The sequence below is a fragment of the Fusarium graminearum genome, chromosome 2 (genome assembly GCF_000240135.3).
Source record: "Fusarium graminearum PH-1 chromosome 2, whole genome shotgun sequence".
In the NCBI taxonomy this organism is placed as follows: domain Eukaryota; kingdom Fungi; phylum Ascomycota; class Sordariomycetes; order Hypocreales; family Nectriaceae; genus Fusarium; species Fusarium graminearum.
This window is the reverse complement of record NC_026475.1, coordinates 2,965,312-2,985,789: the sequence shown is the minus strand read 5'-3', so window position 1 is coordinate 2,985,789 and position 20,478 is coordinate 2,965,312. Positions and strand designations below refer to the sequence as shown.

The following is a 20,478-nucleotide window of genomic DNA, read 5'->3' as shown; positions in this document are numbered from 1 at the left end:
AGAAGAGTGATAGGGAGATGGTCAAAAGGATGAAAATGAAAGCAAGGGGCAAGAATTCTTCAAAGCGTGAAAAGTCTAACAGAGTTAAGAAGATAACCATTGAAATGTTGGTGAAGGATGAAACATCCGAGAGTTTGCAATTGTTGATTGATGCTGCGTATGGGATAATTGAAATTGAAGTTGGAGAGACTATGGAAGAAAAGAAAGAAAGGAAGAAAAGGGAGAAGGAGGACAGGAAGATAGTGTTGGAGATGAAACATAGGATTGAAAAGAAACAAAAAGAGGAAATGAGCGAGAGGATTGATGGAACAAAGGAGGCGACGACAAACATATTGGAGGAGGACGGTTCAGCACAGAACACCCGATCTAAGGCCAGAGCAAAAAAAGAGCTAAAGCAGCCAGAAAATGAAAAGGATAAGGAGGCTGGACCAAGGACAAAAACAAGGAAAATGCGAAAGGGGTTTCTGGGAAAGAAGCTACTATGGTAATTTCCTTCACACAGAGGTACTTTTATAAGGTGATTAATGATTCCATTGAGGTTTCAGGTAAAGTATGTATGACTAGACAGATCGCAGGTAGTACAGATATTCATCTTGTTTAAATACACTGTCAATTGCCCAGTCTCTCATGGGTTCCAATCCGGATGGCATAACAACCAAATCTGACAGCGAGCTCTTAAGCTTATTGTTTAGTAGCCTATACAGAAGCCAGCCTAACCGTCACCGCCGAACATCCTACCCACCAACGCAATTTGCTTGAGAAGTCTGACTTTTCATCACTACCGTTTGGTCCTGTGATGCCTCACTCAGAGCCAGCGCAGGCTCAGCCCCACATTAAGGCAGTCCCTGGTCGCAGCCCCTCTGGCAACAGTCATGAGACTGAGCAAAGCGACCTCATGAAGTGGTTTGATCATTTGAATCAGAATCCGACCGCCACTGCCAATAATAGCACCATAGAAAGTATACAAGGCCTCTACTCGGACCGTATCTCGGAAGATACTGATGTTAAGTTGTAATTGATCCCCCCTTCCTCCAGAAAGAATCCGATTCCGATTCATCGGATTTAGGGAAACCATACTCCCATAACCAATGCCAGCGTACCTTCCCGAAGCTCGCCATGGCGCACAGCAGTAGCTCTAATTACTATCCCGGCGTCATTAACGACCTAACAGTTGAGGCTCAAAAAGTTAGGCAGAAAATGAAGCGCTACAAGCAATCAGGCCCGGCTATACTCCATAAAGACAAGCTATTTGAGATCAAGGTTCATGGTTTGTCCAAAGAGAAAACGAAAGAGCGCAAGACCACTCTGAGGGACTTTACCGGCAGTCTCAATAACTCAGGTGCTTCATCGCTGCAGGGGAAGAAAAAGCCATCCCGCCACAACGGCGATCACATATACTCCGGATCTGAAATTCAGCTCAACCATGCCTCTTCTTCAAGCTCCAGCCTCCGGCCAGCCGACTCCGCTTACGCCTCCATGTCAACCAATGCCAAGTGTGCGAGCACATCTCTTGGCCGTCCCACGAGGCGTTCAACCGAATCATTGAAGCAAAAGGTGGAGGATTATTTGCGACACATTCCTGAGGGCCTGTACTCCCAATATGTGATTATGATAGACAAGGAGTGGAAGAATGTCGTTATTCAGCGTCTCGAACAACTCTTTACGGGCCAGATCAGCGGTTGGTACGCGCCGAAGAAACATCCCTTGAGGTCGGGTGATAGCCTCACTTCAGCGCTTGCTGTAGCGGATGCAAAGACGATGGGATCATCGACAGTCCACGAACGACCCCCTCCTGGAGATGAGCCTACCAAAGGGGCGAAAATCGTCCCTCTGGAGCAATATCGACAGCTAGGAAACAAGAACCTTTCAGGACGTCATGGATCGACTTTTCATCCCAATGAGGACCACATGGAGATCGGATGCAATGATAATAACACCGTTTTTGGTACCAACCTGTCTCCCCCAATGCCGCTGGTGTCTGAACAGCGACCCAGCGACATTATGCGTCCAGTAGCCAAACCCACTGAATCCCAGGGACAAGAAAATAGACGCCGAAAGTAGCGGGAAGGTAGATGCTGGATCTGTCATGTTAATAGGCACCAGTACGAGGGCGATATAGCAAGGGATCGTAAAAACAACTTGTGTGGAGACGCTGGAAAGGCCAAGTGCTGCGATGGGGTTGGGGATAAGGTCGAGGGGATATTCGGCAAGGAAGCTGGCGGCTATGGGGAAGATTATGGTCGAGGAGATCTCGATGATGGATATGACGGTGCGGACGAAGGTAATAAGTGAGAGTGAGTAATGTCGACTCAAAAGATACGTAGTCATGGAACCAGACAGGGAAAGGACAGAGAAGGGCTGTATGGCCGTTGACAGGGAGGCTGGGAGTTTGTCAGTAGACCTGTTTTAAGCTTGAGAGTGAGATGATATACCCAGGCAAACATCATTGGTGAAGTAAAGTGCGAGGCTGTTCTTTTGGACTTCCGGCTCGCTCATGCCTTAGCCACTTCCCTGTTCAGATCCTGCAGCATCTGACTGACTGGCACGTTCCTGTTGAAGAACAGCAGAGTGGTTCCAAGCACTTCTAGCAGATATCAGCTCGATTCCAACCGTCATCATATTCAGTCCTGCAGTAATCGCTGCAAGGACTGCCGAACCCTTTTGTGCAGCAACCCCAGAAATGAAGATCGGAGCCAGCATCTTGGAGGTCAAGTCTATTCGTCTCATAACGGCGTTCATGTGGTGCAGCGGCGGCTCCGAGCATTCTGAGGCAATGGTAGGAATCCAGTCTCTCTCCATGACGGACTGGTTACCCACAGCGCACACCCTCTCAATGATGCTGCACGAGATGATGATTGCTACCAGGAAGGTTTTCGAGAACCGACTGCATGTCCATCCCGGAAGGTCGGGATTAATGCACTTAGTCACCCGAATAGGTGAAGCTGGCGAGAGGAACAGAGAGATCCACAAAATGCATGCTATTACAGTGCAGATACGCTGGACCAGGATTGTTTTCTGGATAGTCTGGAACCTTGATGCGTTCCTATCAACCCAATTTCCCATGGTAGGGGATAGTAGAAGCGTAGCCGAGTTTGTCAAGACACCTCTGGGAGAACCTCCATCGGCAGTCATTAAGCATCTGATCCAACGATCGCAACACATACCGGATAGAAGTAGGTAATAGAAGCTCTCACTGTTGTAAACTCGTAACTTCTCATGTTCCATGTCGAAAGGAAATGAGATATGTAAAGGCACCATAGTACGTTTCTCTTGACAACACACCTACCCGAGTCGCGACTCTATACCGCGTCAATCCTAATCCAAGAGCTTCGAGGCTGCATTTGCTAACCTGGATAAGAAGCGGGACTGCTTCATTAGCGGTATCACTCATCTTTACCTGCGCTAGCGTTAGAATTTATTCCTAGGATATTAAGCTTATGTCTCAAATTGTCCACTGATTAAGAGTGAGAGTAAGAAGATGCTCTCAGTGTTCACTCTGTGGACGGTATATCATTAAGGTAGTTGAGATGGCACGCAGAAATTTCGCAGCAAATACTCCGTTCAGGTCGCTTTGTTTCACTAGCTGTGCATATGAAAGTTCAATCACACCCTCCACCTCCTAGTATGCCGTCAAGGTGACGTAACGTACGGTATTCCATAGCCGGGAGCGGTCAATTGGTCCCGACCATCGACGGAGCAAACCCGCACTAGCAGACTCAGACTTTAACGACACGCGCCGTGACTGCTGTCCTATCGTACTTCACCATCACTCCGCCCGCCCCTCCAGGCCGCCCACTAGGGATAGCTTTACTGATTTTATAATTATTAGAAATACTAATTGACATATATTGAGTAATATACTTAGTTAACTGATTTATAGAGAAATCTTCTATTGATACTTTCCCTGTGCTGAGATAACTGCTAACTGGGCGGTCTGGGGGGGGGGGGGTGGAGTGATGGTGAAGTACGATAGAACCTGGTAGTCTGCGTTATATCGACTAATATACCAGAACATCGAGCATACTATTATAGACCCCCGCCATATTTGTTCCCGAAACATTAATGCTATAGCTACCCAGGTAAATATGGCATATCAGCTCGTTGACTCATTCCATAATAGCCCTGCTTTGCTCAGTATTCTCTCCCACTTGACGTGGATAGCTATGGCGAATCGGCTACATGGTGAATGACTGTAAACTCCAAGACTATAAATGCAATGTAACTGAGCAACATAATTCCTCCAATCCATCGATCAAACCTTTCGCCGTACCAAACGGTTAATGTAAGCGCTAGCGTAGAGCCCCAAAGGATACATAGCTCAGGGATATTAACATTACCCCCATTAAAATTCCCAGAGGTATCAACCATTACAATGCCTAGGCAAAGCGACAGGAGAAAGACATTACTCCCGACGGTATTAGCCACAAGAATCCCTATATGACCCCGGTTCCCGCTTAGGACAGCAACAAATTTCTCAGGCAGGGTAGTGGCGATAGCAAGAATGATAATACCAAACAGCACGTCAGAGATGCCAATGGCATCTGTGATATTAATGGCCGCATGCGCGAGAACATAGCCGGCTAGGCAGATGGCTAAAAAGCCGAGCATCAGGAACCCGATATGGTACCCAAGGCTCCGTCGCCTTCGACGGCTCGACACATTTGTGACAACGACCCCCTCAGCACTGCCACCGACTCGCTGGTCCAGTTCGTTCCTATTCTCAGGCTCCCTCTCCTCTTGGCTCGCCTGGATTTCATGCCGCCGGCGGTTGATAGACCTCGTCGATTCTATCGACGACGTGTCGCTTTCATCATCGCTGCTATCATCATCCGAACCTTCGGGCGCGGTGAGACTTCCTCGACTAATAGCCCACCCTATGGAGATTAGGTAGATGGCGAAGAGGGCAATCAAGATAGAACCACATATCAACCAGATTATCCTATGGGAGAAGTAGGTGATTGGCGTAACAAAAGTGGTGATAATAAGCAAGAAGAGCGAGTATATCCGAGAGCTCCTATCAAACGTAACGTGCGAGCCCTTTGGACGGAACAAAAGCCCGAGGGAAAAGGCGCCAAGGATATTCGAGATGGCTGACCCGATGATATTTCCTACTGCTAACGAGGGTCGACCCTGCGCAAGAGAAGCAATGACGACAACGAGCTACGATTCATTTAATTAACAGAGTGAGGAAGATACAGGGATGACAGAGTGGGTCGAAGCCTTACCTCTTCCCATTCTGCGCCGGCAGTAAGCAAGGCAATTACGGTGTCTGGAATTCCCGTCCGGTGGGCTACGATAGCGGTGTGGTCGACGAATTTATCGGCACCGAATTCAAGAAGGAATAGGGTACTAATGAAGGCGGCGACATTATAGGCGATGGCGTTACCGTTAACCATGACGAAGGTAGAATAGGTAAAGAACTAGGAAGTAGGACAGGGGAAAAAAAAAGGTGATGACATTAGGGAATTTGTATTTAAGTAGGGAAACTACCTAGCTGATGTAGGAAAGCGGGGAGTTTTAGCGTCTGGTCAGCGATTGCTGCTAAATCTTAAGCTCTTTGTGAATTTAATAGATGGTTAATTCTTTATAAGCCTTTATAGCATAGTCAGCACAAGAGAGTATAGTCTCTACTCTGGTATTACTAGAGCCCATATCCTGACTTCTGTGAATTAGAGAGAGGATGGCTCGGGATAGATGCTGACAATTCGATGTCTCTTGCCTTATGTCCTTTATGGTGGCGTTTTCAGAGCGCCAGAGTTTCACCATCGTACTCTATCTCGACATTCAGCAATCTGCACATTGGGACTGAATAATCAAAATAGCTCTAACTTGGCCCTGCTGCGCTCGCGTTTCAATCTTCCTAATGGAAATCTAATCCAGGTTCGTTCTTTATAGTTGTATCGGGCAAACCGCGTTAGTCTCAAGATGTTCCGCGTGGTACATTACCTGAGATGAGTCCCCTCACTCTCGCAATCAACACCCTCCTAGTGCCAGCGCTAAAAACACTAGGATCTCATTATCTTTTTTGTACTGGGCTTCAAAATCTCCTTGTTTCGTCATGGGTCACCAGCAGGATTGTGTCTGATCAAAATGCCCTCATGAAATTAAGGAGATTGTTTAGTTAACATACACGATAAGCGAGTGAAATAAACAAGCGAGCGAAATAGCACACTGCGCAGCTAAAAGTAATTTACCTATAGCATTTTAAAGCTTAAATAAAATTGCTAAAAAGCTAAAAGAAAGAATTCTTAAAATAGTATAGCTAGTATTTATATTGTCTGTCACCTTAATGGAGATTATCTTACTATCCTTTACTGGTATTAATACCCGTTGCTTGAACATTGCTGATATGTAAGAGCTGCTTGAATAGCCATGCGACCTATGCGATTGTTACTGATTCTTAGCAGAAGTAGGCATTAATTGTCGGTTTATGGTTCTCTCTTAACGGACACTAGCGCATTTGCTTTCCACAGGATAACGCCAGAGACAATAGCATTTGAAAAATACCAAGATGCACCTAATTAGAAATAATCTCAATTTAGGAGCGAAAATAACACATATAAGCGACACAGTGAAATACAGCTGGAAATATAGGAATAATGTTAAACAAATAAGGACTCTAAGATTAGTTGGAGGTGTCACTAAAGTTACTATATACTTATTATATTTAGAATTAAATAAATATGTAAGAGTATCATGGAGAGATTAAGTTGCGACTAATCAGCGAGCGGTCGCCGGGAGATCTTCGGGTAATTTACCTTAAGAGAAGTCAGACCGAGGGATCCAGGGTTGGATTCCTCAAGTTGAAGTCTCTCTGGAGACGGAGTTCAATATACAATCAGATCTATCTATCATCTAACCACCCTAACTTGACCCTATCTACTTACAAAATAACCCTTCTTATATAAACGTAGCCTCTAATATAAAAACGCCTATTCTTAATGGTAAGGTAGTATCTATTAATATTAGTAGGAGGTTATTAAAAATGATCTAGGCGCTCTATTAGCTAACCCTTACTGAATAAGATATTCCACCTTAAATCAGTTTAAGGTGTAGAGGCACCTAGCGCTATAGCAGCGCATACTGCAGAGCACTTCCCGAAAGCAGCATTACAGGCGATAATCGATGCTGGAGCTGTAGCTCCTGCAGTAGCTCCCCAAGTAAACCCAGCCGTGTTGTAGCATGCCATAATAATACTAGCGCAGCCAGCTTGGCAGGCTCCGTATGCGAGAGGACCCGCGGAGACCGTGGTCAAGAGAGCAATAGTAATAGCGATAGTGGAGGAAGACTTTATCTTTATATGTGGTTACCTTATGCAGTGGCTTTGAAATCGCAGCTGTGGTTCATTTCGATGTTTGAAGAGAATGGTACTATAGAAATTCAGTGTTGCTCCGTCAGAACGGCTGAATAAATAGTTACAGGTCAAAGGCGGCGGGGTAAGGATATTGTTAAACCGAAACTAGCATGCAATAACCACGGTGACATCTACACTAAAACGTTGTGATTGGATCGCTCCCAGCATTAAAACCTACTGATGCATCGGAGTAATCATCCAGGTTGTGATGCTGGAGTGCTCGATCAAAAGAAAATGGAGCAATGTGTAAGGCTTCAGATTGCAAATGAGATAGAGGCGGGGGAGGGTTTGTAGAGGGATCATATTTCCTGACCGAAATAACACTAGAGTCTGGACTGGAGGTAGATCCGAGGGGTAGGTAAAACAGCCTCTGTCTCGGAGGGGGCTGGGTTTTCACCGCCTATTATTTTGGACGATGTCGGCTTGGCTAGTCTTCTGCAGCCGTACTGTATCTGCCACAATACAAATCCGAGTTGGCGACCCAGGAGTGAAGTTATCTAGATAGTGGGTAGCAATATAGTGGGCCTCCTAAATCTTGGAGTATAAAAAACAAGGAGCCAAAGAGGCATAGGATGTCATCATAATTTTCTCTAATGCTCCCAGTGGTCAATTCTTCTGATCCCCAAGGACTGTCTCAGCCACTGTAATTACTCGATGACAGCCCGGGAGGAGGGACCAACTGCAGATCTTTAATTTGCACATTGTCCCCCTTTGAACTGAATGACTGCATGTAACTATCGATTCCCACTTACGCAATAAAGAGCCAGAAAAATCAGGCAATGAAACAGCTCAAATTTGATCAGCCAGTAGGCTGTTCGTTTTCGCCTGTTAGCGCTCAGCCTGGATCTGTGCCGCAGATGACCACGCAAGAACATGGATTATTTCCTTGGTATACTGCATCACGAGCATTAGGCTGAGGCAACCCATTGGATCCCGGCTTGCTGATCACTCCGTTCGCAGCCTACCGGAGCTGTTGAGCCAATACATCTACGAATAGCAATCTGCAATTTGTCAATTGATAGCACATCACCGTATGCCCCTTGTAGCCAGAACGCCACTGTTGCTCAGTATATGGAGATAGTGTTGTGTGCGGAGTATCAGTGCGACAGCTTTCTTTCCTCCCCGCTAGACTTTTTGTCTCTTTCAGCATATTTTGCAATGCCTTCAGAATGGCGAGCAGACAGTTAACACCCGCTCTCATGGCCGGTAGTTTCCTCTTGGGACTATCATTTGCTCTTGCTCATCATTTCTACTATCTTCACCTTGATGAGATAATCGTCGAAAGTCAGAGCCAGCAACAGTGGCATTTACGTGCAGGCACTGGTTTGGCCTTTCTAGTGAGGGCCTTCTTATCAGCAGCTGTCGGCATCGCATATACGCAAATATTATGGCGAACCCTAAGTTCAAAGTCCATCACTATCGGAGGAGTGAACTCACTTTTTGGCGTCATGAATAATCCATGGGCTTTTATTGGTTGGGAACTTTGGACTGCTGCGCCTCTACTCGCAGTGGTAGCCATTATTGCGTGGTAAGATTTCACTTTTGTGCTCTCTCGGTAGTAAAATTCGTCTTAACTCTGCTTCAAGGGCTCTTCCGCTTGTCGCAATTATTACTCCAGCCACCTTGACTGTCACAGTCTCGTCCCAGCCAAACATCACATCCCTTCACGCCCCAATTTCAACCCCTGATTATTCCAATGTAGACACATTTGGCAGCTGGACAGGGAGATTACTAGTCCACTCAACCTACGTCTCAAGACTACTATTATCAGTGGCATCTCTGGGTTCAATCCTCACTATACCACCGCCCTTTCCCAACTCTTCGTATGCCCTGGATTTTCACGGCCCAACACTATCATGCCACAACACAAAGAACCAGGCATTTTCAAGGCAAGTACGCGAAATCCTTGAAAATAGCAAAAACCAGGATGCAGATACAACAATAGTATTTGTCGGGTTTGTACCGAACCATGGACGTGGCAATGGTTCCAGTTCTGGTGTCAACGAATATGCATTGACGGGGTTAAAATACGCATTAAACGAGTCAGTCGCAACAACATTCCGTCTTGACTACACGGAAACGGGCCCCGCAAAGTTCTATGTGGCATTACGAGATGAAACGAACTCTAACCCGAATGTTTACGAGACGATGAAGACAATTGAGTGTGAGCTCTATAACTCGTCCTTTGCAACTAATTTCTCGTTCGACAATGGCCAGCAGAATATCAGTTACACATCCAAGAAGTTAAACCCGGTAGCTTTCCCCAGCGACTTTCGCTCTATTGCTATGTTTGGCAGTGACCACTGGACTACCAAAGGCGCCTATCTCTCACTTATGAATGCCATGGGCCAGCTTGTGCTTGGTACCGTAATCAATTTTGGCAGCAGTAATACTACAAATGCCATTCAGACGTTGATAAGAAGTTCGAGTCTTATGGATACAAAGGAGATGTATGGTTTCAAAAAAGGCAGGCCAGAATCTATGAATGGGAATATCTCCATGTCTGATGCCCTGGAAGATCTCTTTACAAATCTTACAATCAGTCTTTTCAGTCATCCCAGGTTCCTGTAAGTTGCTGGCCAAGAATTTTGTTTAAAAAATCTGACCTTGTACTTTTGATCAGACAAAACAGTAGTGCTGCCTCACGCGTCCCGGTAACCTATTCATCTGCACAAAACGAATTTTCGTACGAACCTCGAAACCTGTTGGTCGCATATGGAGTAGGACTATTCCTTGCTTGGGCTATTGTGATCATCGGGTTATTGTGCATCAAGTCTGCCTCGGCATCATATGGAAGTAGTTTTTCAACTATTCTTCGAACGACGAGAAACCCCGAAATAGACAAGATTATTCCGGTAGCAGAGACTACAGGGGCAGAGCCTTTGTCGAAGAATCTCAATAATGTTCGTCTGGTACTGAGGCGACAAGAAGGCGGACCGGAGAGTGGCGATGATGAAAAGGCGACATTCTTCACCGTGGACTCCAGTTCACAAGAAATGGAGAGGGACCAGACCAATGATCCAGCTGAATCATTGCTACAACAGGACAAACCGATGATAAATACGAGCGCGAGTGTTGAGAGCTCGATTGTGTATGACGAACCGCTCAGGGAAAGGGACGGAGATCTGAGTCTTGGAATATTCAACTACAGACAGGATAGAAGGGGAGATTAAGATACAATAATACTGGAAGACTTTTAACCATGTTGTTTGTACAAGGGTGAACCAGATGCAAAGACGAAACTTAAACACCAAAACAAGCTTTTTGTAGACCCTGTCAACCTGACCCTTATGAAGTCGTCCCGACACTCTTTTTGGAAGCCCTAGATATCCTATTATAGTCCTCAATCTGAGCAACACCCACAGCCAGTAATTCTTCAATAACTTCCTTTTCCAGATTCTTCTTGTATATGCTCAGAATACCACCGGTCCGAGCCTCGTCAATCGTGACAAGCAAAACAAGACCCTTGTTGTTCTTGAGTTTCCAACAAGCTTTCATGTCTGTACTCTTCCAGTATAAGCGCCCGAGACCGCCCGCAGCGTCGTATTGTCGTGAGGAGTCGTGCGTTTTAATTTTGAGTTTATGGTCTGCTCTGACCATGTTGATTTGTATTCTCGGTGGCATGGAGTGGTGCTTGATGCAAGCGACCCTTTGTACTCTATCGGTGGTAGAGTATACTTCGAACTTGTGTCCTCGAGCGCCGCCGAACTTGGTGACTCGTTTGATCGCGTATCGGGGAAGGTGTTCGCCAGGCACGCTGAGTGTTTGCATTTCTTCAGCCCATTTGTCGTATTGGAGTGTCAGGGTGGGCTCATGGGTGACGATTCGACCATCTGGTCGAACGGTGAATTTAACAGTAGGATCTGCGCCCATTGTGATGATTTGATAGCTAAAAGGAATGTATGAAGTTGGTTGAGATGACAATGAAATATTACCGGCGAAGACTTGAGTCTTATACTTGTGGAGAAAGTTGAAAGATCGCCGAGATCAGCCGTTAGAGGGTCGGTAGTCAATCTGCCGTTGTCATCCAACGTGCACCGCTAGAACAACTCTAAGTTGGACATAAACAGCAATCTTAACTTGAGATACAGTCTAGACTCCTGACTCCAGCCAGTCAACTAATGGGATCAAATCCAGGGCTTGCCGATAAACTTACGCTGTGACTGGATCTTGACTAATAAACCTTATTATGTACCATAGCTTTGAGACAAACCGTTAGACAAGATGTGTGGAATAAATATAGTATCAATGCATCGTTGGGAATTTACTATGCGTCAAAGCGCACTCTATTATGTGAAGGCATCCCAGCGTTGGAGAAACAATGCTGTTGATTGATGAAACGTTACTCTCAATTAATATCTTCAACAAGCATACACCAAGCTGCATTGTCCAATTAGTTTGATTCATTTGGAGTCTGATCTTAAGACGTCGGGCCGAGGGCCCTGTTTGACATAATTGTTCTTGAGGCTTCCTAATATCCGTGCGTTCCGTTTGCTCTTCGGGACTTTGTGTTTCTCTGATTTGCACGATACGAAGATCTACTCTTATGTCGATCTAACCTGTACAGTAGCTCCTCGAGTCCCAGCCTACTCTTGACCATGAAGATAATCAAGTACTTCATAAATCCGACGATGGATCTGTATTTATCGATGTGGACATGATTTTCTAGTTTGCTCTGAAGCGAACTACTGAGTGCCACTGTTTGATGACAACAAGACACTTTCCCACCGGTTCCTTCGGCTCAGAAGAAACTTTGGAAGGACTTTTTCAAACTCTCAGGGTTCACTCAGAGTTCGCCAATCTCTTTGCATCCTCCGGGGAACATGGAAAATTTATTAATCCATGGTAACGTATCAGTCCGTGCAGGAACATAGCATTTGTTACTGGCAAGTAGCGAGAGCATAACTGACTAGGTATCCCTGGCTTGAGACAATCGCTGAGACTTATTTTGCGTATATGCACCATCTGTACTACTTGGCTCGTTTAATTGGTCCATCCATAGAAACGAGATTGAGAAGCTGAACGAGCGACTATGACAAGGGACACTATAGCCTATTTGCCAAGGGCGCATCTGATCAGTCTCATTGGAGCCTGATTCTAGCAGTCAATGATGTTGAATAATCTTAAAACAGTGACATCAAAAAGCACCTGTAGGATACCCATTTATAATCAGGCTGGCGACTGCGATCAGCCAAACGCAACAAGGGAGGGTTCCAGGCTGAGAATCTATAGGCTATGAGAGCACCTTATGGTGTCACAAACCCTGATCGGCGCGTATACCAGGCTTACTATTTGTTGTTTAGTCCCCGGTTTGCATTGACTGTGTAACTACCATTCGGGCTGTGTTGAACTTGTACTACCACGGGCTGGTTCAGCTCGACGTCAGCGTTTTAGGCAAGACATTGGCGTTTTAATGTAGGGGAGAGTGAAGAGATCATTGGGAAATTGGTATTTAATGTCGTAATGAAGACCTAATATATTTTGCAAGGTCCAGATCAACGGCTGTAACGTTTTGCCAGGTTTCAATATGTCCGATGTAACTGAAATCAAACCCTTTCCACCAACATTCCAGATATGCTTCGACCTTTCTGTACTTGTCTCCCTGTTATCTCTTTGTGGGCTCATGGTATGGACCGTTCTGGCCGCACCAAGAACCTCCTACGATGCTCCGTACGTCATTGTAGGAGTAACTTTTCTTGCCACTATCTACACATCTGTCGTCAAAGGTCGAGTCCAGCATGGTCTGATGAGATCACTTGAAAAGGACTTACGAGCTCGAATCAGTTACTCAGAGCTGGAACAGCTGCCTGAGCCGTCCACTACGCCTACATTCTGGGAGAAATTGAAAGAGAAGCCACCACGACAGGAAATGCTGAACACGAGATGGCGCGGCATATTGGTTATCGACAGCCTGAAAGAGAAGATTTTCTACAACAAGAATATTTTCTTTATATACCTCCCTTGTGCTCTCATGACGACCGCCATCGTCACCGTGTTTACCCCACACAGCGGTAGTCAGAACATGGATTACCAACCCTTGGTGCCTGGACCTCGCTACTCCCACAACTTCACCTCTAACTCGGCAGAATGCGCAGGTCAAGGCGAGGGAAACGTGTCCGGCGCATACAGATGGCCTCTGGGAAATGATACCGCGTTCTTTGCTAGGTATCAGGGCGACTGTCCCCCAGTGCGTATCACTTCGCATGTTTCCAACATCAATTCCGAGAGCCCCGACAAATACGCTTATGTCGACGCCGGTGTTGCGGTTGATCGATCGGCACTGGGAGCTTCAGCGCAGCTCTATCGTGGTCCAGAATTTCAGAAACTTGATCAGAAGCATGGTCAGTTCCTGAGGAGCACAACCCAATGTGTCCCAGTCATGGCGTCAAACCCTGTAACTTGTACGAAGGGAGGCGGTAAGCTGAGAGTTGGAGACAACCCCAAGTCTCTATACTTTGTCTCAGACAGTCCGACATATGGCCCAAAGCCCATTACGCGACCGGTAGAGTTTGCAGCTAGAAGCTTCAACGAAAGCAGCGGCATGGTCAATTATCTCTGGAGAGATCGTCGGAACAACACCATCGGACAAGGAATTATGGTCTGGAGCGCCTACAACGACCCTAAGGGCAAGACCCTCTTTGCAAAGGATCTTGCGCGCACTATCAACGATCCTAACAGGACAGCTGGTAGTGGGGGTTCAGAGACGTATGTTGTCACGTGCGAGATCAACCCGCTCAAGTCGTTCGAATACCGCTGGGTCACTCTGGATTTACCGGCTTCCCAAACCGCCAACCTTACGGGAATAGCGTACAGCCGCCGCCTAAGTGGTGGTGAGACATGCGTCCCAGAAAAGCAGACCGTTGGAAATGTCCACTATGTTGCAGCCACAACATCCATGTACAACATGGTGATGGAGAATTATGGTCTTGATGGATACTTCTCAACTGTCCATCGCGTTGCCGGAGAAGACCGGCGTCCCCCATACGCGTTCAGCAATAGTGAAAACGGGTTGGAGGATGCACTCGGTGTTATTGCTGCCCTCGGCGTTGCCAACATGCATCTAGACGACCCCGTTGTGGCTAACTCAGTTGGCAGCAAAGGAAAGGCTATAGCGGTTATTGAGATCAACCAACTTGGCGGTAACCGCCTCTTGCTTTTTGCCCTTGTGCCCCCAGTTGTTGCGTTTTTCATATTGTCTGTTTTGTTTGCAAAGAGTTTTACAGCAGATTGGCAACCTGGTGGAGGGTTTGCTTGTGGACGACGACCAGAGTTATATGCAGCTGAGAGTGTCGGGGAACTTATTACACCCAAGAGATTGACTGCTGACCCTCAGTGAAGGCCAGATTGCAGAAAAGGAATGATGTGATTTATAAAGGTTTAGCTGCAACAATCTGTGTGTCTACCGCTGCACATCTTGGAGGACCAATGCATTTCCCATTTTTCCATATATAAACAACCTGCAATGAATTTATTCTCCTTATATGAAGAGACGGTCTCTTCCTACTGCAGAGGAATTGTAATCTTTGAGCTGTATACACTACGGAATGTGCGGCTAAACGTTGCAATCATAAATTGCCCTGTGTTAAATGGCGGCCTCTGATGACCTAGCATGCCAACGAGTCCCGAAACCTTGCCACCTTTGTCGAACTGAATATCGATGCCGCCTCCAAACATATCATTGTAGAACCAGACCTTCGAGAACTTGAATCTTGGCAACAGTGCTTCGGGTTTACCAGGAAGCTCGGCAAGATAGGCTCTGACCCTATTGCTTGTGATGTTGAAATATGAGGTAGTGTCAAAAGGTGGTGCGACACCACCTGTACATGCGTAGCCCACTACACTGTCTATCAGTGGTAGTTTGAGCATATAACGGTTCGTGTAGAAGCAAAACTCGTTGTCATTTGGAGGTAAATACAGAGTAGGGATGAAGAGGATATCGAGAGGATGTGCCGGCTTTGTCGTTCCGGGTTCAGTTGGAACGGGATTTGAAATAATCAAGCGACCCTCACCATAACCATCGTTGAATTGAATGTTACATATGGTTACTTTGAGGGTTGTCTGGCGCTTCGCAAGTCCGAAGTCATGAGCGTTGAGTAGGGTCTCATTGACACCCAATTCGGCAAGAGTGACTTCAGGAATAGAAGGGTTATTGAAGATGGAATCAATAAGGGAAGATTGTGGGACTGGGGCTAGGGCTGGTGATGCAAAAGCGAGAGCCAGCTAAGAAGTAAAAAGAAAGTAATGAAGCATTCTCGGATGTGTGATTTGGACTGTCGCAGTGATGGTGATTGTGACTTGTGCCGTTGAAGACAGAAACATGTTTGTGAGGATAGATAGACTATTTATGATTTCAGTAAAACCTTGTTAATGTTAAACCTAACTCTATTATTTTTGTTTATTATTTACTTACTATTGATGAAAGTCCACATTTGTATATCGAAAAGGCACTAGTTTCTTGATTAATACCTATTGCGTTTATGTTTACTGAAACTTGACGCCATGGCACCATATTCTAGGACTTGTTTTAATAGTTTGGTCTAGAACACATTTAGCTATATTTTCAGCTGTGGTATAGTTTACATTGAACACGACTGGACCAAGCAATTCTCTTAGAGAGCATGCGCCTATCAGTTATCTGTGCCTAGGTGGAAGACGGTGAAGTTAAAGTGGCGTATACTGAAGAGCTGAGTGATAAGTCTGGATCAAAGTGCCTTCTTAGTTCCCCAATAACGTTCATAAGATCATGAGGGGCGAGTTCTAGGCCTTTGATATGTCTGATTTTTATCATGTGTACCGATTCCTTGTTGTAACACAATGGCCTGAATTTCACTAGCATTGGTTGTTGAAAACACCACTACAATAGGTAAACTTTCATTGGCTGATCAACAAGAGAGACCTTTGGTAGGAATGCCAGATGATAGGCGGTCGTCAGAGGATGAATTCATAATAATTATGGTATAGTTTCGGTTTGACTGTATTAATCTCAGCGAAAGGTTGCTCGAAGAATCATGTATGCTCACATGCTGGCTAGTGTAAAAAAGTCACCAGAAATGGGAATCAATCGGGAATAACGACTGGGAATGGTAGAAGCGCCATATCACTACTGGCGCCATGCACATAAAACGATATGATAGAATTAAAGTCAACCCTTCTTCAATGTGGACAGATGATATGGAAAACCCCTATGGGGAAAAACCACAACGAAGAGAACAATAACCCGTAGCCATGCTACACTCTATTCAAATCTCTACCCAAGCCCTTGATACTGCACTCCCCATCTGTCACAGTCGTCCCGACGTCGTTAGTGACAGAATGCCTTGATCGATTGGTAGTCGCGAATATCGATACAGTTGTCGCCTTGATGAACCTGTTTTTCAAGTTTCGAGCAGTCGTTCGCCCTATAGATAAAGACTATGTCCTGATTAGCAATCTCTTATCTTGGTAACTGTGGGCTGAGTAACGAACTGCGGCAGGTCTCCGTGATGTGCTTCACGTCCATGAAATCCCTCGGCAAGTGAATACACTCTCCGTCTGGGAAGGAGTCCGTGTGGCCACTGACTCCCCACCCGCAACCAATCTGGTTGGGGAAGGTCTTGATGGTAACAGCGTTCTCTTCAGTTCGCTGGGCAATGATGGCAGGTAGCGAAAAGGCCAAAAGGCAGAGAGATGCGATGTTGAACTGCATATTTGAAAATGGATCGAGCGAGAAGTGTGTAGAAGAAGTAAGAATGTCAAATATTGTAAAGATTTGAGAGTTATGAAAAAAAGAAATCTATCTCCTTGGGTATTTCGTCGCGGTTTATACCTTTTGAAACAGGCGGCCTCACAAGTTACCAGTTTTCACATTGCGCAAGTGTATCACTGTTATCCAGCCCAGAAATCGCGAACCCGATATCTCATGCATGTTACGATAATTGAAAGCCGTGCCAAAACGGAGCTGAAGAACTGAATCTGATTGCGTATTGGAGTACAAAATGTCCATGTAAGACTGGCGGTGAGTATTTACTCATGATGCAGGGTTTCTGGCGTTTGAAGGTGACACTCATTTCCAAATGAATTACCATTTTCTTCCTCGGTGATCCCGAACCAACTGGCGGAGGTCAAGATGGGAGACCAAGATCAAGGCTTTCATAACATTTCAGCTTCATGCAGGTATCACCCGATGTTGTCAGCAGTCAGCATGGCCCACCTAATTACTTTGAGCAGCAGTGTTTAGCAGAATTTGAATGGCATGAGTAAAAAACAATTTGAAACAAAATTACATATCCTGAATGAAAGCCTGATCTAGAAAAGTCTGATGTAAATCGATAATTGCTACCGCTAAGCCGGCGTTCATTGTTGGCAATTGTTAAAATTGTTGATCTTTCATAGCGGCCCAAAACAATGTGTCCTGCATGAAGTAAGCAGGATAATATCGCAGCCTGCGGTCGAGACCCTGATGATGACGCCACAAACGATTCTGACAGCTATTTCATCCAGTAGTCCATCATTCTTCCATTTACCGGCATGGAAACCTCTCGGAGGGTGTCACAGATCAGTAACATAGATCCGGTGGCTGAAAGCAGAGCTGCGGCCAAGTGTCGCAACCTCCGCCATTCGGGCCTCATCAATGTTACTTCTGCAGTACGTAGCAGTCTTGCCGTTGCAACTTGGAAATAATTCGCTTCTATTGAGATTGAATACTTGGCAATTGATACCACGGTGAAGGGACGTTCAAGATTACGTAGGCGTGGGTTACATGCCTTGATGATGCCGCTTCACATGTCGTGTCAAATATCTCCCTCCACCTCCAAGGACATAAAGACTCGCTGGTTTCCTTCTCATCAGGGAAATACCACCAACAATTCACATCATTTACATCTCTTTTCATTACATCCTACATCACTATTTCAAACCCGATTCTCTCAAACCCAACCATCAAAATGACTTCAGATTTCCTCGGCGGTCATCATTGCGCCCAGATGCCATTGAAGTCAGGCGAGGATCGTCTTGCTCTTGAGAAGGAGTACTACTGGCCGAATGGATCGGAGATTGTTGTCAATATGTGGGGGTATGCCATAACTCAGTCTCGATCCTTTGACATTTACTAAGATTTAAACAGACAGAGCGACTTTGTTCGCAGCAAAGTTAAGCAGGTAAACAATCTAACAAGGGACAAGTTCAACCAGGACGTATCCTCCAATATAATTTAAATGCTGATTCAGAGCAGTTCGCGGAAGAATGGACTCGCTATGCCAACATCACCTTCAAATGGATGGAGCGCGACGCCCCAGGAGATTCCGATATCCGCGTCTCTTTTGACCGAGATGGCTACTGGTCGTACATTGGCACCAATTGCCATAATGTCGGTCAGGACCAGCCAACCATGAACTATGGTGGGATGACCGACGACATGAGCGATTTGGAGTTCAGTACAGCTGTTTGTCATGAATTCGGACATGCCCTTGGCTTCATCCATGAACAGGCATCTCCCGTTGCTAACATTCAGTGGAACAAACCGGTAGTGTATGAATATTACAAGCGGGTCTACAATTGGGATCAGAGTGCAGTTGACTTCAACCTGTTTGCATCTGCGAAGCAGGAGGATGTCATCAACTCAAGATACGACCGAACATCTATCATGTGAGTCCCCAATGATCCTGCTCGCGCAATCATATGCTAATTCGGGCCAAGGCAATACTCGTACGATGCTAGCATGACACTCGATGGCTCTTCAGCACCATGGAACCGAGTCATCTCCGACCTTGACAAGGTCTTCGCTATGCGACTGTACCCCAAAGAGGGTATTCAGCGCACTACCACAGACGGTGTCTACTTCATCAACCGTGAGCGCAACGGGTTCGAAGCTTCCGGAATTGCGTACTACTCGAAGTTCGGTAACAATGACGGCCAGCAGCCTGACACCTACGTCGAAGTTTCTAATGGATCCTTCACTTGGTGGGAAAATGGTGGAGAAGGTATTTATTCCATTTCTGGACTTCGTGTTCTGTCTGCGACAGTCTCACACAGATTTGCTAACCAATCACTCACAGCGACCTTCAGTGGAAGCGGACATGTCATCAAGTGGAACTTGGCTGACGATGCTGGACGATCGCCACTCTATACCAGAGTCGGATTTGCGGACAAGGAGGGCGAGAAGTGGAATGTTTATCGCGACGACAACCGTGTGTTGTTCGAGCATGACGGGTGGCAATTTCGAGCTGTTTTCTGGGCCTTTTGAGAACTTGCAACTTAGGTATGGCCGGTAAGAGCTGGAAGATGGTGTTCTCGATTTAGGATAAGCTATGGCATTGAAGAACGATGGGAGAGTTATATAGTGCTTCTGATAGATTGTGAATTGGATATTTTGCATTCCAGAAATCGTCCACATTTTCTACAGCGTTTTAATCTCAAGCCAGAGGAACAATTTCCGAACAGAGCGACATTGAAGTTATGTTGATGAAAGTGCCATGTTGTGGCTCTCAAGTAGCACACATGTCTTCCGCGACTGGTTTGGGGACTGATATCTTATTCAACAGGCATTCTTGTAAATTAAACAAATAATTACACAGCCAAGATTGGGAATAAAGTATGATCTGATCCAATTACTGTTAAGCTCATATCTCTGCAAAGATCGAACGAGTACAATATTCATTAACTGACCCAATAGACTTGTAATACTTTCAGGATTTCTACTCGAACAATACAAGAATTCGTTTCCCAACAACACAACTAAATCACTTTCCTATGGTCACCATCACAATTCTCGACGCCGTCAGCGTCACTCCACCAGTACTTCGACAACCTGATGCGGCTTCATCTTTCTTGCCCCATTTACCAACAGCCATCGCTTTTGCCCGACCCACCATCAACACATTTTCCATCACAAGTCCCCAGGTATCCAATCCAGCCAACACCACCTTCCCCACAGGAGAACAAGCTGTGATACATATTGTGATTGTTGACATCCTGGCGATATTTGAGAAGCTCTCGGGCTATCTCCACCCTGTAGTTACCTGGATAGAAATCGAGTTAATTTCAAAACTGCCCGAGAAGTAAAGCGGCATTGCTTGGGAAACCCGTTTACGGTGGAAAGGAGCTCATACCTTTTTGTATAAGGTTATACCCACAATAGTTGATCCCCG

At 45.8% G+C, this 20,478-nt stretch overlaps 8 protein-coding genes across 8 annotated transcripts; 4 read left to right on the top strand and 4 right to left on the bottom strand.

Moving 5' to 3' along the window:
- Positions 1–1,116: 1,116 nt before the first annotated feature.
- FGSG_08069 (uncharacterized protein) lies at positions 1,117–2,061 on the top strand (the record flags this gene model as incomplete). Its single annotated transcript, XM_011322452.1, has 1 exon — positions 1,117–2,061. One exon carries the CDS (start codon positions 1,117–1,119, stop codon positions 2,059–2,061), a length of 945 nt encoding a protein of 314 aa, XP_011320754.1.
- A 438-nt stretch (positions 2,062–2,499) lies between these two features.
- FGSG_13446 (uncharacterized protein) lies at positions 2,500–3,225 on the bottom strand (the record flags this gene model as incomplete). Its single annotated transcript, XM_011322451.1, has 1 exon — positions 2,500–3,225. The coding sequence occupies one exon, from the start codon at positions 3,223–3,225 to the stop codon at positions 2,500–2,502; it is 726 nt and encodes a 241-aa protein (XP_011320753.1).
- A 936-nt stretch (positions 3,226–4,161) lies between these two features.
- Positions 4,162–5,396, bottom strand: FGSG_08070 (uncharacterized protein; the record flags this gene model as incomplete). Its single annotated transcript, XM_011322450.1, has 2 exons — positions 4,162–5,160; positions 5,226–5,396. 2 exons carry the CDS (start codon positions 5,394–5,396, stop codon positions 4,162–4,164), a joined length of 1,170 nt encoding a protein of 389 aa, XP_011320752.1.
- Positions 5,397–8,523: 3,127 nt separating this feature from the next.
- Positions 8,524–10,527, top strand: FGSG_08071 (uncharacterized protein; the record flags this gene model as incomplete). Its single annotated transcript, XM_011322449.1, has 3 exons — positions 8,524–8,882; positions 8,941–9,921; positions 9,978–10,527. The coding sequence occupies 3 exons, from the start codon at positions 8,524–8,526 to the stop codon at positions 10,525–10,527; spliced, it is 1,890 nt and encodes a 629-aa protein (XP_011320751.1).
- A 115-nt stretch (positions 10,528–10,642) lies between these two features.
- FGSG_08072 (uncharacterized protein) lies at positions 10,643–11,227 on the bottom strand (the record flags this gene model as incomplete). The annotated part of the gene is made up of 1 exon (XM_011322448.1): positions 10,643–11,227. The coding sequence occupies one exon, from the start codon at positions 11,225–11,227 to the stop codon at positions 10,643–10,645; it is 585 nt and encodes a 194-aa protein (XP_011320750.1).
- Positions 11,228–12,977: 1,750 nt separating this feature from the next.
- FGSG_08073 (uncharacterized protein) lies at positions 12,978–14,720 on the top strand (the record flags this gene model as incomplete). Its single annotated transcript, XM_011322447.1, has 4 exons — positions 12,978–13,024; positions 13,139–14,059; positions 14,168–14,557; positions 14,705–14,720. The coding sequence occupies 4 exons, from the start codon at positions 12,978–12,980 to the stop codon at positions 14,718–14,720; spliced, it is 1,374 nt and encodes a 457-aa protein (XP_011320749.1).
- A 134-nt stretch (positions 14,721–14,854) lies between these two features.
- Positions 14,855–15,783, bottom strand: FGSG_08074 (uncharacterized protein; the record flags this gene model as incomplete). Its single annotated transcript, XM_011322446.1, has 2 exons — positions 14,855–15,549; positions 15,765–15,783. 2 exons carry the CDS (start codon positions 15,781–15,783, stop codon positions 14,855–14,857), a joined length of 714 nt encoding a protein of 237 aa, XP_011320748.1.
- A 2,493-nt stretch (positions 15,784–18,276) lies between these two features.
- Positions 18,277–19,662, top strand: FGSG_08075 (uncharacterized protein; the record flags this gene model as incomplete). The annotated part of the gene is made up of 6 exons (XM_011322445.1): positions 18,277–18,404; positions 18,456–18,489; positions 18,564–18,729; positions 18,859–18,976; positions 19,028–19,311; positions 19,387–19,662. 6 exons carry the CDS (start codon positions 18,277–18,279, stop codon positions 19,572–19,574), a joined length of 918 nt encoding a protein of 305 aa, XP_011320747.1. The 3' UTR covers positions 19,575–19,662.
- Between the last annotated feature and the right edge of the window lie 816 nt (positions 19,663–20,478).